This window comes from Falco peregrinus, chromosome 4 (genome assembly GCF_023634155.1).
Source record: "Falco peregrinus isolate bFalPer1 chromosome 4, bFalPer1.pri, whole genome shotgun sequence".
NCBI lineage: Eukaryota > Metazoa > Chordata > Aves > Falconiformes > Falconidae > Falco > Falco peregrinus.
In genome coordinates, this window is record NC_073724.1 from 113593545 (window position 1) to 113613382 (window position 19838).

At 44.2% G+C, this 19838-nt stretch overlaps 1 protein-coding gene across 1 annotated transcript in view; it reads left to right on the forward strand.

Annotated features, from left to right (window-relative positions):
- Nucleotides 1-19838, forward strand: part of ME3 (malic enzyme 3) — a 136222-nt gene that overhangs the window by 84033 nt on the left and 32351 nt on the right. Inside the window, exons 4-6 of the mRNA XM_055802959.1 lie at nucleotides 9660-9735; nucleotides 14792-14953; nucleotides 17968-18071. Coding sequence (XP_055658934.1) covers nucleotides 9660-9735; nucleotides 14792-14953; nucleotides 17968-18071 — 342 coding nt within the window. The remainder of the gene's footprint in view (nucleotides 1-9659; nucleotides 9736-14791; nucleotides 14954-17967; nucleotides 18072-19838) is intronic.

The following is a 19838-nucleotide window of genomic DNA, read 5'->3' on the forward strand; positions in this document are numbered from 1 at the left end:
AACAGGTCTGCATAAAGTGAGGGCTTCTGTGCTTTGGTACCATAATTCTTACTTTCCTTGGGTTTTGTTTCTGGAGAACTCTGTGTGCAGATACACCATTCAAACATTTTGACAAGGCAAGCTCAATATCTTCAATACATGCTTATGGAAGATCTGCTGCAAAAGCTGCTGATATTTTCTGCATATGCTGCAATTTATGGCAAAAAGTTAAAATTTTTTATTAGGTAAATTCACTAAGACAAAGTATGCCAGGTTAGATTTAATTTCTCTGAAAGCTGATTGCTCTGGTATGGTTAATATTCTGTTTCTTTTCATTGTCAAACTTCATCCTAATTCTGTGCTTATTCTTGGGGCTCCCTGCAGTGCAATTTAAAAGTGAAGGTATGGGTCTTGGAAGAATTTGCACAGTGCAGGAAGGAAATATAATCAGGGTAGGACTTAATTTAACTTCCCAGGGATTTTTGATCCCACCTTAATCTCTGTACTAACAAGTAAAACAGAATACATAATTTGCTTAGCAGTGAAAACAGATAAGGGCTCCTTGGTCAACACCACTGAGCAGCAGCACTGATTGCCCATCTCTGCGTGTTTCTCTTTGCAATGCTGTAATCTTCCAATTACTGAGACACTGCCAGGATCCAACACACAGGCAGGTGTAGGACTGAGCCTCTAAAAAGGCAGAGAAAAGTCAGGGTTGAGTCAGATTTTCCTACACTTAAAATTGTTTTTGAACAGAGGTTGAGTGTGATGAGCTTAAATGCAGCAAAGGATACTGAATTTGGGAAATGCCCACACGTGCTGGCTGGTGGAAGCCCTGGGTGGTGGGATCTTATGTCTCACCTCAAAGCCTGATCTTTACCCTTGCGCATCTGTAAATTTACACGTGGGTGGCAGAGTAGTTATGAGCTGGTTTCTCCCTCTGCCTCCTGCACACCAGCAGGAGGGGAGCTGTGGGTGCTGAGGGTAAGCAAGTCAGACCCCGTGCTGCAGACCTGCCTGACTCTCAACAAGCCCTTGGCTCCAGGGCTTCCATCCTTACATACACCTTCCCAGATGTCCTCTTAAACACCACTATTGAAACACCACTGCTTGAAAAGGACACTGCAAAAAATTGGTTTCCAAAGCTTTCAAGGACAAGCAAGATTTAAGCACTGAAGTGTACTATGACGTGACAGTTCTGCAGTTAAACCGGAGGATCCAGTCCTGAGAATCCAGTAGGGACAAGCGGCTCATGACAAGCCAAGAGCAACGTGGGTCTGTTTACCTCCTCCCTTAATCCTAGACTGTGGATAGCAGAGATTCATTGTGGACCTGATGTCAACTCTCTGCATTTTCACATTGCTGCATAATGACCAATACCAGTAGTTACTGAGTTGCTCTTTCTCCATCGACTCGCCTCTGCAGAGAAAGAAAGGTGGTGGGTTTTTTATTCTTTTGTTTTTATTTTTTTGTTTATTCTTTAGGGTGTTTCCTGACTAGCAGAACCAATGAATTCAGCATTCCTCTTGGTTTCTGTCCACTATCCCCTACCGCTTCACATTTGTGATACCTTCTGTTCCCTTCTGCATCCCTTTCGTGCCTTCTCCATATCCACCTGTGCTATATCATAGCCACCCACACCAGCTTGTGCTTCTCCCCTTCCCTCGCCTTTTCTTCAGGGAGCAGTGGGCACAGCTTTGAAAGCTCTGTGTGCTGTCCCCTCTAGTTTCCTATCTGTGCAGTTTTGATCCTGCCCCATAACCATTCCCTTTTTTCATTTGGTTTCCTCTACAGTCAGATTTTTCCTCCTTTTCTCTGCCTTTTGCTTAGTCCTGCAGCCCAGGAAGGCTCTAAGGTTTTGCTGGGGCTGGGCTAGTGGAGCTGGCTGTGAGACAGCACATATTGTGTCTAGCTGCAAACTGCCTTTTTGGCCAACTGTCAGAATAACTGTAAGAGGAAGATCTGCGTTCCTCTCCCCAGAGTGGTGGGGACATGAACCCCATTATCTTTTCCCTTTATCTCAACACTGATTTCCATAAAAGCATGTAGGAGCAAACATCTTTGAGACCTTTGCCTCTCTGATAAATTTGCTTGAAATGAGCTAGCAGGTAAGAGAGGACACAGAGTGATTGTATAAGCTCCTTTTTTTTGGGGGGGGGGTGGGGGGGCGGAAACAACCTGCTAAAAATAGTGCTGGGTGTTAATAACGTGGCAGACTAGGAGATGGATCCAAAATCTTTGCTTTAGGCTCTGAGCTGGACCCTCCTGCTGCGGCAGGGGTTGAACTGTGCCAGAGAACTGGGGGGGCTGCAGCTTGCGCTGAAGACTGCGTGCACTGCTCTGCCTTTCGGAGAAATCACTCATATGTCCTCGTTCAAATCTCTCTGTTCCTGATCTTTGGCAGTTTCCTACAGCTTAGCTGCTTGCTGTCCCTTAGGATCATGGAGATTTCCCTGCGTGGGTTTGGGGGGTTGGTGTGGATAGTGAATCTTTCATTATTGTACCTTGGAGCCTGCATCTTCTGGCTCCCACACTGACTTTTGGTTCTCCTGCCTAAAATAAATGACGACAACTTTAAGGTCATTTATAATATTAATGCAATCATTCACCTTGAAGATTACTTGAAATTAAATCTCTTAGCATACTTAAATTATAGGATATTGCCTTATAAATCTCTGTACAATATATCAGTTCATTAATAGTTGATTGTGCTTGGTTTCTGTTATTTTTTCATCAGTGTCCTCAGGGTACTGTTCAGCATCCTACAATTTACAAAGAAAATTATCTAAGACAACAAAAAGTTCATGGCTTTTATTGTTAAAAAATCTGCAAAAAAAGCTGATGAATCACTACAGAGATTTTGTCCAATTTGATGATTAATTGTACTGTAGACAAATCAGTGCATGCTAGCCTGTAGCCCACAGGCATTTATAATCTCAAGCTTTCTAAAAAAAAAAAAACCAAAAAAAACCAAAACAAAAAAAAAAAAAACCTAAGCAATTTCAAAGTTTATTTTTTTGTTCTGAAGCCTCTTGTCCTGTTCTGGCAGAGACCTGAACCAAGGAAATCAACAATAGGGGTGCAGCTGGTGGAAACGTCTCTAGGGGCTCCTATTGCTCAACCTGTCAATTTTGTGTAAGAGTCTTGAAAGTGTAAATAAATGAAACCAAATGTAGGGCTTTACTGTAACCACATTTACTGCATCTCTAGCACAGACTGGCCTTTAATCTAGAACGTGTCCTCCAATCTGCTCTTCTGGCACAGCTGTGACAGTTTTCTGTGGTTAGCATGCAACAAAAGCCAAGGCCATCAGCTGATCCCTCCCTCACGTGTGTCCCCTTTGCAGCCTTGGACAGCCAAAATACCTCCCAGTCATCTGGGCTTGGAGCATAATTCAGCCAAACTCCGAAGAGCACAGAGCAGCATGCAGCAGCGGTCAGCATCCTTCCACAGTGACAAACCAACCTGTCCTTTTCTTTCTTGAGTGTAACGATAATTTTGCCAGGTGAACTTCAGTGTTACTCTGAGAGGGTCTTGCTCAAAGCTTTCCAAGAGCATCATGCCTTTATGTAAGGCGATGGCTGTGCTCGCTGTGGAAGGTCAGCTTGTGCTGTGCCTGTCAGAGCCTGTTCCTGCACAGCCTCGGATCTCAGTGTAGGTTTCTGACCACCGTCTCACAACTTTTTCACGGTTGTTCAACCACAGCCTGGTGCAGGCTTGGATGTTAGCAAAGATCTGACTCACCTCTTTTGTTTGTTGCTTTTCTAAGCAATGGCTTCCCATGGACTTCCTACCCCTTCTGAAGGAAGTCCAGGCCCTACTAAGTCAAAATACTCAAGGACTTTTACGTGGGCAGGATTTCGTCACCTTCAGGTTGTGAGTGGAGATGCTTAACCTTTATCCTGAACTTTTTGTTCTGAGAATGAGCCTTTCCTATCTGGATGAAGACACTGAATCACGATACCTGCCTGTCTGATACACATATATGAGTATGCTCATTTTCTTGATGCTATCTCACCTCATAGTCTTTATCCTGTCCTCGCTTGCAGGGCAAGTTCCCCTCCTAGCACACAAACTAGAAGTCAGTAAGTGGAAAGAAAATGAAACAAAAGCCTGAGTTTTGTTGCCATATTCAGGTTTAGTCTTGCAATTCATTGCACACTGGTACGGCAGCACACAGAGAAGGAGCCAGACTCCTTGCCAGCACCCTTTCTCGTGTTGGCTGACAAGCAGGGTTTGAGTATCTAGAGAATCAGGGACTTAGCTACTATTTTAATCTGCTTCCCTTCATCAGTCAGGAACAAGTAATGATGTAAGGCAAAGACTGGTAGCCCATTAAAGAAGACACTTCTGATGTTTCTTTTCTGAGATCAAATAAACAAGACTGATGGACTGATTGCTGTGCAGGAAGAATGTAGAACTTGCAGCTGAGGGTTTTTGTGTTCTTCATGCTATATACCAAACCCTGAGGAACCTGACCACTGCAGTATCTGTAAGTATTGGATAGTGCAGTGCAACCACATTCCACCCTTACTGAACAAGTATCTTTTTCTTTAGAGTAGTCATTTTGGAGGAGTGAGGGAGGAAAAGAAGGATGAAGCTGCAATAGTTGAGTGGCTGGTTTTGTGTTTTTCAACTCCTGTCAACTTAGGAGCTTTTGAGATCCTTCTAGTGGTGTCCTTTTTCCTCCACAGAAACATAAATATACAAATACGGTCCTATCTTAGCTAGTAAGGGAAATTCACATGAAGCAAAGTGGTGTCCTTTTGCTCCATGCTAGTATACGTATCAGTGATCCAGCAGCATCCCCTGTTCTGCTCTTCTGTGGCTTTTGCTCAGTGTGGTGAAGCTTGTGGATATAATTGCTGACTGTTATTCATATATGGTAAGTGTAGAAGCCAGTAATTGTATAGATGTAAACAAGTAACTGAAGTCGTAGGAGCGCTACCCGAAACCACAGCACAGGACAAGACTGTAAGAGGAGCACGGCACTGGCCAAAGAGGTTTTTACATGGAGCTTGATAAAGCAAAGGCATTGATTGCATTAGATTGCATTGGATTTCCGTTTGATTGCGTGTCAGAGGCAGCAGTAGGCTAGAAAAGTGGGGCAAGACAACAACAAAACAGCCACAGAAGCGCTGGTAATTGCCAATGAAAAGCTATTAGGGAGAGGGAGGGAGACTCTGGGGTAGAAGGGAAGTGAGGAGGGATTTGGAGCTGTGAGGAAAGAAGTTGCGTAATCTTTTCACTCCCCTCTGTGTTTTGGGGAAATAAAGCTTTGCACATTCTCTGTAAATAAATAATAGTGCTTTAGAGATAGCACTGCTGGCTCCACCATACACTGTTTCTTCTAATGGGAAATAGCTCAGAAGGCAGCACCGCTGACCAGGAAGATCAGAAAGGGGACTACTACTTTGCCTTTTTGAAGAAGTAGCCGCATATTGAATAAAAACATTAAAGAATATTTTTGTTTCCTCATACCTGAGACATGTTAAAACTTACTCCTTCCCAAATGTCTAAAAGAAATGAATGTTACTCTCAAACGCACCACCAGTATGTGGCACTGCTTCCTCTGGCCATCAAAAATATGTCCTGTCTCCCTTGTCCCTGAATTCTAAAACGAGCCTTGCAGTTCTGGGATTGTCTTCTTTGTGGGTCAAAATGCCATCAGGATGGCCAAGACCTAACCAGAACTGAGCATCACAGCAGGAATCTTCCCGTGGCTCACACGGTACGCTGTGTAGCTTTATAATTCCGGGAGTGCTTCCGTGAACTCGGCCAGGACAAAACCAGAACGGAATAGATACTGTCCCTGGCTTGGGGATGAGGAAAGGTCTGGGATGGTGTGGCTGAACACTCCCCACTCTGAATTACCCCCACAAAGGTAACAGCTCTCTGAAGGTTACCATTTGGCCAGAAATAGTGGTACACTGTGTACGTTATGGCTTTAAATTGCTGGGGCAGTTAATTTTTACTAAACTGTACTTCTTGTGGTTTTGCCCCTACGCTTTGTGCTTGGCTTCCAGCTCATTGTGTGCGTAGCTGCTTCTCGGGGAGCAGGGGGGGATATACAATGATTAAACCCATGTAGAATGGCAGATTCCTGGGCACAGGTGAGTTTTCTGGTCTGGAAAACCAGGCTGTGTGTTTGCCCCCAAAAGTGCCCATGTTACGTGACTTGATCAAAATGACTTGTCTTTTTAGCGTTTTATTTTAATCGAATCATTTTTATTGAGTCCCAAGGAGATTAAAGGGAAATTGCCTCATTGGGTTTTTGTTTCTCTGAAGCAATTTATCACCTGTAATCCCAAGAGAGATGAAGCAGGTATGATGACAGAGGCAGAATCTGTTACTTAGGTTGCATTCCTTCTTCAGAATGCTTAGGCTGCATCTTTTCCTCAGAAAAATCGAGTTAATTCATTTTATTGCCACTTGGATGTTTCTTATTTAGTACTCGTCCACGTAGACCAGCCTGTCCCTGGCAGTATTCAGAGCTCTACCTTGGGTTCTCAAAGGCATAAATAAGCTTTTGCTCCCGTTACCTCTCCTATAATCTGTGTGCCCCTGAGAGAAACCTGGCTGCTGCTCTTCCCCATTCAGTCATCAGCAAACCTTTTGCTGAGCTCAGTTTGTGGAGCTTGTCTGTTCCTTCTGCCTTCCTTGCAGAAGGGATTTTAGGAGAGACTAATAACCCTCTGCCAGTTTTGGGCATCTCGTTTCAACAAGTTGGCCACCTCATCTCTGTGGGTGACTGTTGTCAGCAGGAGGGAGGGATCATTAAAAATGAGAACTTACCTGTGACCCCTGACTCTGAAGCCTGATGTGTGTCTCTTTCCCTTTGCGTCCTGTTAAAAACAGTGAATTTGCTGAAGTGCCTGTCAGAGGTGGTTGTTGCATGCTCGGTCTGCGAAGGGACTTGCAGCTCACCGCTGCCAGGATCCCCTTCTGAATGCTTGGACACCTAACGGAGCCCACAGGGCCTCGACCAGGTGCAGGAATGGGCCCCAGCTGGGTGCCTTAATGGCATTGGAAACCTTTATGTTTTATTGAAACTGGCCCCTTGGCTCTTGGATTCAGCGTTAGGAAATATGAGGCTTGCTTAGGTATGTGCCCGCTCCCCAGTGGGGTTGTGTCAGTAAGAGAGGTCCCTTTCCCCAGGTTTGGTTTCCCTTCCAAAGCAGGTAGTGCCATTAGTGTGTTAACTGTGAGTCTAAATCAAGCAATCTGATTTTGCCTGGAGTAAGGTAAGGAGAAATTGTTCACCTGAATAGCTCCATGCACGCGGCAGCTGACAGCGGAGGTAAGCGGCTAGGACTAGGGATGTGGTCAGTGGTGTAGCCTGAAGGGAGCGAATGCGTGTCGTGGCCATTTTGTTTTCAGAGAAGGATCCAGAGAAGCCAGCGTACTCAATGGGAAGGCCTGATTAACATCAAATAAACATAATATTAAGGAAGGGAACAAAAATTCTGAGCAGGGTGCCTCTCCATGCTTGGTTCTCAGTCACCAATCCGGCTATCTAAGCCAAGCCAGTCCTTCCTCAGGCAAAACATACCGTGATGACAGCTGTGAGAGCCCTTCTCCCAAGGAGCATAGTGAGAGCAGTCATCAGATTTTGGAAGACCCAGGATGAACTCTCTCTACCGCAAGATCTGGAGCAGGGATTGGAAACCAGCCCACTGCCCTCCGGAGACAACAGTCAGAGTCAGGAGCTCCTCAGAGGCAGTGGGTATCTGCCCTCTCCGTTTTGTGTGAAACAGTTTGCAATTCATCAAGCCCCAGGACTGGTGGTGGTGGGTAGACAGCTGGGCTTCAGCTTCTGCTGTGAGCACTGGGTGTCTTTCATAGGTGAAATAGCTGGTGGACTCCCTTCAGCACTGATGAGATGAGGCACAGCTAGACACTTAAGTAACAGGAATTTTTTATGGAAAATGTTACATTAAAACAGTAGCATTCTTTCTAAATGCATATTGTAACTTGAAGTAAATGATTTACTAATTTGTGCTTTTAACTCACAGTTAATAACTGCTTCCTAAACCTAGATAGCAGCAGCACAGTCCCCCTTTTTTATGAAGATTGACATCTGTGAATACTGCCTTTGAGAGAGGCCATGTGTGTGTGATTAGTTTGTTGGACACTGGGCACAGTTTTCAAGAGTTATGCTGGATAAATGAACCTTTACTTTCCTTTTTATGCGTTTCTGATCTTCCTGTGTGATTGTGACTTGATCAGTGTTGAAGTCAGCACTTTTGTTTTTCTTCTTTTCAAAGTAAAGGGCTTTTTCATTAGGAATCCCACAGCTGACTGTGGGAAGATATCTGCCCCCTAGAAGAGTCGTGTGAGAGAAGTCCTTGCCAGAGAGAGTAGCCCAATTATCTCTGATTATTCATCACTCATATGGACTTACAATGGAGGTTGTTTTCAAGCTTTTTCTACCTAATATTTCACCCCAAACCGTGACCAGATCTGAACTTACTGGGGCTGAGCAATAGTAAGCAGCAAAAATGCATTTCTCCATTGTTCCAGCTGATACTAATCACCGGCACAACTCCAGCTTTTGTGAGCAGATAACAAGGCAAGGAGAATGTGTGCCACCTCCTGCCAAGAGGAGTCCTCAAGTTAGAGCCCCTGATTTGTGCTGATTAGAGAGCACTGTGAGCACTGTGAGCACTGTAAGCAGTTTCCCCGGAGACAGATAATGGAGGAGGTTGCTTCTTCGGGGTTAGTGCTGCCTAAAAGGAGCTAAAATATAAAAAAAATCAACCCATAATATCTGAGCCGTGATCAGTCAATGTGAATGCTACTACTTTGGGTATTGGAAGAATCCCTACTAAGGATACTATTTTTGGTATTAACAGCAAAAAGGAGAAACAAACCACAAATCTAAAACACGTTTCAAGAATGCTGTCTTCCAGTTCCTAATTTTATTAAAGAGAAGGCATTTTTGTTTAAACCTTGAAGACATTTGTATTAAGAAGTGATGAACCTTCATGCAATCAGGTATACTCTTGTCAGAGTAAATACTTCATATTGAGGTTTCACCCAAACAGTTAATTTTCTGTTTCACTTCTCATAATTTTTGGTGGGTTTCATTTGGTGAATGTAAGTGTCAGATATTTGGGGGGGAAATGGTGTTGCGAGGGCAGGTTTGGCTTGGTCAAAGCAAATGCCATGGCAAATACTGATCCAGTCAGATCCCACTGGAGCCCTGTTGGCTAGAGAGGGGACCCAAAATATCTAGCTCTGCAGTAGCCATCCACGTCATTGACACTGGTAGCTGGGTGAGAAGTATCGTGCTTTCACTGTTCCAACAGCTGGCAACAACAGGCTCCCTGGGAAAGAAACACCTCCCCTGCCTGTGTCAAAATTATTTTAACTAGAAAGCTCTTCTGCACCAAGGCAGTTTGCTCCCCAAAGCAAAGGTGTTTCGCAAGGGTGAAATGTGCAACGCCAGTGGCTGTGGAGTGAAGTTGCCATTAATGATCTTGAGCCTTGGGCTTTTGAAATGCAAATTTAACTTATTAGCAGTCCCTTAAGGTCTCATTTCCATGTCAGTGAATCACCTGGGTTTGTGGTCAGCAGCTCATTTCCCTGCGTTTTCAAGTTGTACCTGTTTTATTTTATCTTGGAGTTATTAGTTTTATTACAAGGCTTATTTTTCTTCTTTTTTTTTCCTTTTGTAGGGGGTTGTTTATCACCATCCATGACAAAGGCCATATCGCAACGATGCTAAACTCCTGGCCTGAAGAAAATATTAAGGTTTGTGGCATGTCTTCTGTGGACCGGGAAATTACAGGGAGCTGGGTGCAAGATGGGACATTGAATGGAGCTGCTTTGCATTATTTATAGAATTGCATATTTTAAAGGACAAGCAAGGAATTATTCCCTTCCTCAGGGAGTTACCAGCCTGGACTTCAGTTCAGCTTCAGTTTCCAGTCCAGGTTGGACTTCAGAGACTCTATCATGTTCTGTGTGGTCAAGAACAACTTTTTCAAAGGTAGCAGGACCTTGGTCAATAAAAAAGAGCATGTGTGATAATAAATAGGTACAAAATAAAGATGCTAGTGAAGAAGGAAGACGTGTTGAAGAAGTGTGTGGCTAACTTGTAACTTGTTAGATGTAAAAAGCTGTTTAAGATAGCTCTGTAACCAACTTGCTTGTGGGAAGGAGTCTTCCCAAATGCAATGAGTCATGCAACATCCAGAACACTGGCAACTCTGCAAATAATGTTTGATATCCAGCAGCTGAAAATATTACTGATGCCCCACCCAAAAAGTGATCTTGTGAAGTGTTTTTTGCTAGAGCTCAGGGCTGGGCAAGTCCCTGGCATGAAATAAAGTCAACACTGAAGACAGGTCTTGCCAGTCACCTCCTTCCATCAGTCTGAAAGTATATGTGCCTAGGAATTTCCCTGGCTATTGACAGAGCTTTGGTCCCCTATCGGTCAGCTGTTTCTTCCAGGAACAAAGGTTTGGCAACTGAGAAAACCTCACAAGCATTCTCTATTTCTAAGGGGGCGGGGGAAGGAATTTAACATGATTCCAGAAAAAGTAATCATATTTCTATAACCTTGTCTTTGGAGCCATGGAGAACAGATGCAAACCAGATACTTAGTCCTTGCTCTGTCCAAAGATCTCAATATTTCCATTTGTTTCTGACTCAAGACTGTGAGCAGAACTCATTATGGCTAATAGATACGTTTGTGCAGATGGGGAAACTGGCACAGAAAAATTAGAGACTGTTGTTGAAACAGCCCCCTCTGGCACCCAAAACAGACCATAGGAAGGGCAGTGGTCCATGGAAGAAATTCAGATTATCTGCTTTCCAGTTTTGCCAGACTACAAAAGCAGCTGATTTCATCAGTATCACTATTTTGGACTGCAGGGTTCCCTGTGTCTTTGTACACAGACTTCTCCGTGCCTGAACTGGTAGGCACTGGAACACTTGAGATTTTGAGATAAGTAGGGAGGCACCTGGGCTGCACCTAAGTCCCTGGAGGGACCCACTGTTTTTTTGAAAAGGCTGAATGCCAACACGAGTGAGTCCTGTTAAAGACAGTGAAGAAATACCTGGAGATGCTGTCCATATTTTGCTTTGTGGCTTGTTAAAGCTTCGTGGCAACAGCATTTACTATAGAAATGGGAAATCTGGGTCATACATAGACCTGGATCTCTGCCAGGAGGGGCTGGAAGAGTGCTCTGCTTAGCTTTGCAAAGCCTCAGCCAAGCTCAGTGTGCCCCACCTCCACCCCTCTTGTTGAAGCTGGGCTGCTCTAAAAGAATCATAGTGCCAGAAGCAGAACAAGCAAGAAGAAGCCATTTCTGAACATACTCATGTGGGAGTGTGAGGGTTTTGTGTCCCTTCCAGGGTGACTAATAAATCCTGCCATGAAGAACCATTGGATAAAATGGTGATAGCCCTCATCAATACCTCCCCTTGCTAATTTTCTCTTTGGTTGCTCAGTCTTGTAGTCTTTTCTGCACAATGGCTGAGCTAAAGCAAGAGGGATGCAGAGAATCATACAGGATAGCATTGTGGTAGGGTGTCATCCTGGCAGCTGTGAGTTCAAACCATCTCAAAGTGAGGATAATCCAGAAACTGTATTTTCTATTCCAAGACAAGTGTGCTGCCATGCTTGCTGCTGCTACTCCCTCCCTCCCTCCTTCCATAGGATGCTTACCATAGAAGTGCACTCAGCATCTTGAATCCCCATCAGGGTTACTGCCACACAGGACTGTTCAAACTCATCCTTCCACGTAGCGTTTTCTGTTGGTGCATTCAAGGCAGAGTATCAGTTCATCCTGTAAAAGCTGACCTCAGCAGCCGATGCAGAGAACTGGGAATGCCAACAGTGGCACTTGCCTCTCTGCATTGTCTCAGCAGCTTGGAGATCGGCTCTGGATCACAGCTGGACCCATTGCAAAACTGGGCTAGCTACCTACATTGGCTAACTGGATACAGCCTATGGTCCAGAGTCATCTCAGTTAACGTCAGCTGCCTGAAGAAGACTCGGTGCCTAACCTCAGCTTGTGAGTACCTCTGCAGTGATCAATAAAGAGGGAGATGAGCATCTTCAAAGAGAAATACCCCTTTCATCCCTTCCCAAAACAGCTGCTGGAGGGAGGAGGTACACTCTGGAGGTTTCTGTCTCTCCCCATCAGCTATCAAAGAAGTTTAGAAGCTGGTTAGATGATTGGCTTAAACTGCACACCTAACCTTTAGCCAAAGACTCGACTAGAGTCATCCAGAAAATTTGTAGCACAGCTGGAAGTAGAAAATAGGTTCCTAATTGTTAAACCAGTGGTTCAGTTAGAAGGCTCTGTCCTGCTCAGCCAGAGATTAATGTCCTATTTGTTGAGTTCTGATCACATGAATATGAGCGATTGAAAACATTCCTTTAATGTGCTTGTATATCAGGTACCCACTGGAACTGTGCACTTTTTTTTTCTGGTGTTTTTCAAATCCAAAGAGCCACAAACAAATGTGAATCCAGTTTCCCATCACTGATACAGACAGCAATGAATGTCTCCTGTGCTGTATTTTCTGTTCTTCTGATTTTTCTTTGTTGCCTTGAGGAGCTCTGGTACCTACAGGATGCAGCACATCTAAGGCTGAAGAAATTTTCTGTCTCTGATGGATATCTGAGTGCTATTGAGATCTTGCCCGAGAACATTTATTTGTTTAGATGAAAGCGGATCTGTGCTCCAGAGAAATATTTTTGATTCATTAGAGATTTTTTTTTTAATATTCTTCACATAGTTAGGATTTTAACTCCTTTTCATGTTATTTGCATCCATTTAAGGATAAACCTGTAGCAGTGCATGTGCTTGCTGCTTTCCCTGTTCCCATTACTGCCTTCCAGTTCCAACTGCATCCTCTGGGTGTAGTAAAGAAGTGAGCTCACACCCAGAAACAGATGGAGCCCACACAAAAAGAGACTTTCCCATTGCTAACATTTCACATTGACTCAGAAGGAAAAGCAAATAGGAAAATGTTAAAGAATGGAGATGGGTAAGTGTATCACTGCCATGACTGAATTTCCCGTGTCAGGGATCATCCAGCCTCTAGCCTAAGGATAGGTGTATAGTCCTTTTATTTGTAATAGATTTTTCATTGAAGGATCACTTTTAGGAATTCTTGTCTCCTAGTGACAAGAAAGTGGCAACAGCACAACAACACATATTCTACATATAGGAGGACCATTTCAAAATATTCCCTATTACATATTAGTTGTCACTATTATTATGTGCAATACAACCCTGGAACATATCGTGCCTCAGACTGCCAGAGGTTTCGGGATTTTTTGCAGGAGGGCAAAGCAGATGTAAAAGGTGGAATAGGTGCATGTGTCTTCTGTTTCTGTAGTTTCTCCTCAGGCTTATTCCTGAAACAGTGGTTTAGGTTGAGGGAGAAAATAGGCTTGGGATGTGTATATAGTTTATGTTGAGTAAGAAAGGACACTGCACCAAATGAGTACAGTTCTTCCTGAAATAGAAAAGTACAGCAAGAGGTTTATTCCGTTCCTAAACAATTAAATGCTTCTCCATCACAGCAATAAATGAATGCATCTTTATTATCTAGCCCCTCCCCAAGGAAGTATATCTGTTGAGATAGCTTCTAATCTCCCATTCTCTTATTTTCTCACTAAAGCACATGCATGTGTATGTCCTAAGTTTAGCCTTAACTTTGCAGATCAGAAAATAAAGGACTTTTTTGCAGTGTTCTCCTTTGAAATCCAAGCTAAACTTGAGTCCCCCGCAGTCTGATAAACCATTTGATGTGAGCGCTTTGTTCTCTGAAGTGCTGGGACAGCGCTGAAAGTTGAAGTTTATTATTGTATTTACAGCTTTTCTCCCGCAGTGGGACTGGATTCCAGTATATTCCTGTTCTTACTGGATTTCAGGACTGCCCGAAAGAGTGCCTGACCCTGGGGACAAAACGAACAGAGTAGTTAACCTAAAAATTGGGAAGTTTAGTCAGATCTGCTCGGTCATTTGCCTCCTAAGGGATCAGTGATGTACAGTGAGGGCCGAACAGCTCAACTTTAGGCTTCTAATTTGGACAACATTAAGCAGGCTTTTATTTCCCTTCTTGTCACAAAGAAATGATACAATAACAAGAAAACCCTAAAATTATGGATCGGAGATTTTGGTGAGGTAGCACATCACAGTATTGCCGAAATGCCAAAGGCCAGTTGCACAAGTTAAATGGCAATTGTTTAACTCCCAGCTGAGTGGGAAAAAAGGTCAAATATTTAATACCTGGCATGGAAGCCCCGCCACAGTCCATGCTGCTGGCTTCTGCCTGCCCGCCTTGCAGTCAGGGGAACCAGAGGCAAAGGGACCCAGTGATAATGAGTTTTGGTTTGATTATCCAGTGTTGGCTACTCCACAAGCTACTCTACAACAGTATGAAGACATGAGCTTGTTAATTCCACAGATGCAGTTCATAAGCACAAACACTTTTGTACAGCGCTCTTTTTCCAGAAAAAGAGAGGAAAAATCAAAGCCAGATCCCTTTTGTGATGCTTGTTATACAACTCAAGATGCACAAAAAGCCATGCTGGTTGGGCTCCGCTACAAGTGAAGTGTTGGCAAACAGAGCTGCTGCTCTCCCACACTGCGAGCAGCTACCCATCAAACACATTATCTCTGCCCCCAAAAATGAACGGCCAATTAACGTCATGTCATGTAGAAGGAGCAAATATCCGTTGCACGATGCAACTGCAAAATGGCATCGGCGTGAAGAGAGTGGAGCTAGTTTTGCTTCTAAAGCCTTGGCCACACCATAGAACAGTCTCATTTGATCCTCCTAGGCTATCGTGGTGACAGATGGAGAGAGGATTCTCGGCTTAGGAGATCTAGGAAGTTACGGCATGGGTATCCCAGTCGGGAAGCTTGCTTTGTACACAGCTTGTGGTGGAGTTCACCCACAACAGTGTCTCCCTGTCCTGCTGGACGTTGGCACAGACAATGAGGTAAGACAGTTTTTCATAAATCTAACGGGGGGGGGGGGGGGGGGGGGGCGGGGAGAAAAAGAATTGAGATCAATGCTTAAGTGAGGCCAGTTCCCTAAACGTGGAGACAAAGTCAGAGCCATCCAAGATAAGATGATGGCTAGACCAGCACTGCAGGGAAGTGGGGAGGTTTCATTCCTCTTTGATGCTCAAGAAACTCTTGCTTTTACGGGGAACTGAAATAAACACTAAATAGCCTCGTGGTCCCCTGGTGAGAAGACTCAGAGCGGTGCCAGTTGGAGCTGAAGGGTCAGCACCACCTTTCAGCACGGCAAGGTGAGCTGAAAGGTTTTGTACAGGAAGTCCCGGATTTATTCTTCCTCTGGTAGTTGTGAGAAAACTGGCAGATACTCGTGTCGGCGTAGAGGTGACTGTATTCCAGAAAACTGAGAATCCCTGGTGGGTGGTTTGGGAATGATTAATTTCAGTGTTTTGTCAGATTGCACACTTCACTGCACATGATAACCAGACAAGAAGACTCCATCTGTTTGTAGATTTTTGCCTTATGACTCTGGCTCAGAAAGGCCGAAGTGCAACATTTTAGCAATGCCAGAACAGACATCTGCGAGGATGTCATTTTTAAACGAATATCCTATAGTTATTTGTGATCGCCTGGGTTTGTCCATTTTTGTGAAATGTACTTGAGCCTCACTTGACCCCAAGTAAACCAAACACATGGTTTTTTGAGAGAAACAACAAATCTGGGGTATAAGAGCTTTGAGTTTGTCTATGAAGATAAATGAGTGCCGACATTTTGAGACATGCCAATGCTCACTGGAAAGCTAGATTTTCTGCACCTCTTTCACTCCAGTCCCAAGTGTGTCACACTAGACACTTGAAAGGAATGAAAGAAAGCAAAATCTGTGGCCCTAGATGACATCTGGGATAAGATTCTCCATTACTTCTTTGGTCTTTGGTCCCAGGATTACTTTATCCCTTTAGCACAGTGGCCTGTCATGGACTTGTGGAAGACAGGGTGTGCTCATCTCAGCCTGATCCATGGTCTTTCCTGAAAAGTGAGAACTCTGAGTTTGGACCCTCTGAGGCTAAAGCTGGAATTAAGTCTCTGTCTCTCGCTTCTAGTTTCCAGTCAATACAGCGTTGCACTTGACTTTGGCTCCTTCATCTCCTCCTTCTCCTGCATGCTGGAGGAGCCCCCCAGAGCATGTTCTGAGCCCCCCAGCTGGAGTTTCCCTCCAGAGGGACCTGGGTGAAAGTGCTTCCCTTCCCATGGGAAGCTTCTGACCATGCATGACTATCTGTTTCTATCTCAGCATCCAGGGGACACTAAAATCCAGAGTGGCCCCAATGATTTTTAGGTATCTCCAAGGGTTAAATTGTGTCAAGAAAAGGGACTCCCAGAGTCAGTCTTGGGCGCTTTGATACTGCGCAGGATCAAATGTAACTTATGTGTCCAGGAACTTCTTTGTGGAGGCAATTTCCACATCTGGGATTAAGATACAGAAGTTGCTGTTCTCCAGCAATATGAACAATATATTTCCTCACAATATAAAGAATGTGTTTATTTATTTAATGGGTTTCTCATGTGCATAAACCCAGCCTAACTGAACCCTAAGCACATCACAGGAGCACCCTGCCCCACAAGTAAACCCATTTATCAAGCATCCCGCCCCATGAATAAACGTGTTTATCAGTGCAGAAATAAGACACCTCTTCCAGGCATTCATCCTGTTTGTCTCTGCCTGTTAGTATGTGGTGAGCCTAGGGTAACTGTGGTGTTAACACAGGAACCTCAGGTAGAATGGAGTAAATACAGCAGTCATACCATAGTTTTAGCATCAGTTCCCACCTTGTCTTTTAACAGTCCATAATACTTTGTATACTCTTTCAGCAAATTGATGTTTTTTCAGAGCTTGGCATTTCTCAACTTGCCTGCAGAAGAATTTTATACTCTGTGAACCAGCCCCGGAGCACACCGTGCTAGAGGAGCAATCAGTGAAGTAATGCAAATGAGTCTGCTTTCTGTTTCATGGCCCTGAAGAGTTAATGTATCATACTCGGAGGAAAACCTCTTTCATCTTTAATTCTAAGAGAAAACAGCTGTGGCTGTAAAAACAAATCTGATTTTAGCATACCTGCCAATACGTAGGGCCCATATGGCTGCAGGACAATAGGTTTGAGATGGCTCATCCCCTTCTCACATGGATGATTCAGTTCCTGAAATCGGACGGGAAGTATTGTTGTTTTGCAGTGACTCACAGAGGTGTCACCTGTCTCCTGCCACAGTTTGTCCTGAAATTTTCCTCAAAATATGCTCTGTTTCCATGCTGAACCAGTCCTTTTTAGGTGGCTTAGGGGTCCTGACTTAATACCTGCTGGACGGGTTGGAGGAACAGCCTGTTTATATATTCGTAGTGGGAGCCAAAAAATAAACTAACCTGTCGTGTGAAAATACCTTGCCTTGACACCTGCAGATAACCAAGGTGAGTGCTAAATAGGTGCAGGTCTTGGGAACATTTTGGCATCTGATCACTGGTTCTGGTCAACGCTGGGATGTCGCATAAAGACCTAAATGACACATGTCATTTCAAGTTGCTTCAGGCAATCTTCATTGCTCAAAGCACTGTCTACAGTCAACAGGCTTCCTGGTAATGTCAGTGGAAAATTAAGAACTGAATGAACAGTAAAGACTCGCCACACAGGGTCAGTCTTATGCACTAGCAGCGAGGCACCTTGGCAGAGAGCCTTTGGTAGAGCTGTTCTAGACACAGAGCTCTATTTCCTACGGCAGTCAAGAAGCATTACATCCCTCTGACTTTATTTACACAAAAAGATAGCCCGTAACTTCTTACGCAAACACTTGCTGCTCAGGAAGCGCTGTGTGACCCAGCCGTCACTGCATAGTAAGTAAAAATAGCATGACCACAACAGACAAACTTTTTGGGTAGGCTGGGACATAAATCTCTGTCCATCCATGGAAGAGAAGATGTCAACAGAATTGCTTTGTGTCCTAGGCTCTCCTGAGTGATCCACTCTATATTGGACTGAAACACAAGAGGGTTCGTGGGAAACAGTACGACGAACTGATTGATGAGTTTATGCAGGCAGTTACCAACAAGTAAGTGGGATTATATACATGGCTCCTCTGGGCTGCTTCCATTTAAGAGCAAATGTTGCAACTCGTGAAATAAACATTAGTATAATTGATCGCCCAAGCAAAGAAAGGTCATTTAAATGCAAGTCTCCTGGGTGGTCTACAAATGGCTCTTTGTGCTTGAGCACTCTGTGTCAAAAATATTTGTCTTCAGAGAACTGAAATGAGACTATTTATAACCATTTCCTGTCCATATAGGCCAGAGGTGTCAAACATATGCCCTGTGGGCTGTATCTGGCCTCCATCATGCATTTATGAGCCTCGTTCAGCACAGGCAGAATCTAAACTTCGGTTTGTTTACATTTCGTAAAGGAAGTTTTTAGATTTCACCATTGTGAAGGAAATCATCTCAATGGAAATGGCATGTTACTCCACACGGTGATGTCTGAGTCCCCAGACTGCCTGTCTATCGCTTTGTTAAAAATAGGAGCTTCCCTGCTGGCATTTTAAGTCTGTGAAGTGAGATGGCCAGGCATATACGTGTATAAGCATTGTCTTTTTAATGGTGGCACAGAGCAAGTTTGCATTTCCATTCTTACTTACTAGCTGGGCTAGAGGGTCTCTGAGGTACCAGGGAGTTTGGGAAGAGCAGAACCACAACCTCAGTGCTGTATGGGCACCTCTTGCACTGCATTGAGTTCCTTTCTGGAAAAAAAGAAGTATGTTAGAATCTCCATGACTATCAGAAGTTACCATATGAAGGAAATTGAGAACAACTGTTAAGGAAAAAAATAATAGTCTTTGGAAAGCCCAAGCTCCTAAGCAGCTTTTTCTGCCTTTCCCAAAGCAGCAGGTGATACTGATAAGGACTGGCAGGGAGCTGCAGCCTGTGCCTGATTAATAGGCTGCTGCCTGTCTGTGTGTTGTAGGATCTTTTCTTCACAGCTGAAGGGGGTATGTTTGATCTTCCCTCTTTCTGCGTGTCCAGCCGGCTTTATGAGCATGTGTGTGTTCCTGCATATATGGAAGGGAGTGGGTGGTACGTGTGTCATCAGCTCACAGTTCATCCTTGAGGTAGGAGGCATCATGCCCAGTGTCTAATGACAACACCTACCCGTCCATTGGGAAGCGTATCTTCTCCATGTCTGACCTCCCAGCTGGCTGTGGGTGGAGGGATGTAGGAAACAGGGGCTGAAATGCTGAGGACCATTCAGTCACAGCTGATGAACCAAGTTTTGAGAGGGACGAGTGCGTCAGGGAGCATTTCAGCATCTGTTGATGTGGTGGTTCTGTGCGGCATGTGTAACGCTGCTGTCAGGACAGGAGTCTTGCCTTTGCTGTTTAGCAGCATGGTGTAGACATGTCCCATGTGACAGCCAGCCAGTACATCAACCCACCCAGCTGCAATTGCCCACTTACTGTGCAGAGATACTTGCTGTCAGCCAGTGCTATAGCCCCTATATCTGCAAATATGAACATAGTAGTGCTGCCTTGCCGGTTGGATTAAAAATACCTAAGAGTGACTGCAGAGAAGAGACTTTTGTGTTTGTGCTCTGGTTTGTCCTTCTTTCTATTTGGTAAGAAAGCTTGACTGAAATATCAGTTGGCTAGAGCGTGGTATTATGTTAGACACTTGTGGGTTACCTAGGGGAAAGCAATTCATGGAGGTTAGAAAAGTGGTCAAACACAACTAGGAAATCACAAGAGTCTCTACAAGTAGACAAGATTTAAGAGTTGTCAGGGTTGATTTATGGGGGTTTTGTTCATTTTGGTTGTAGTCACTAATTAATC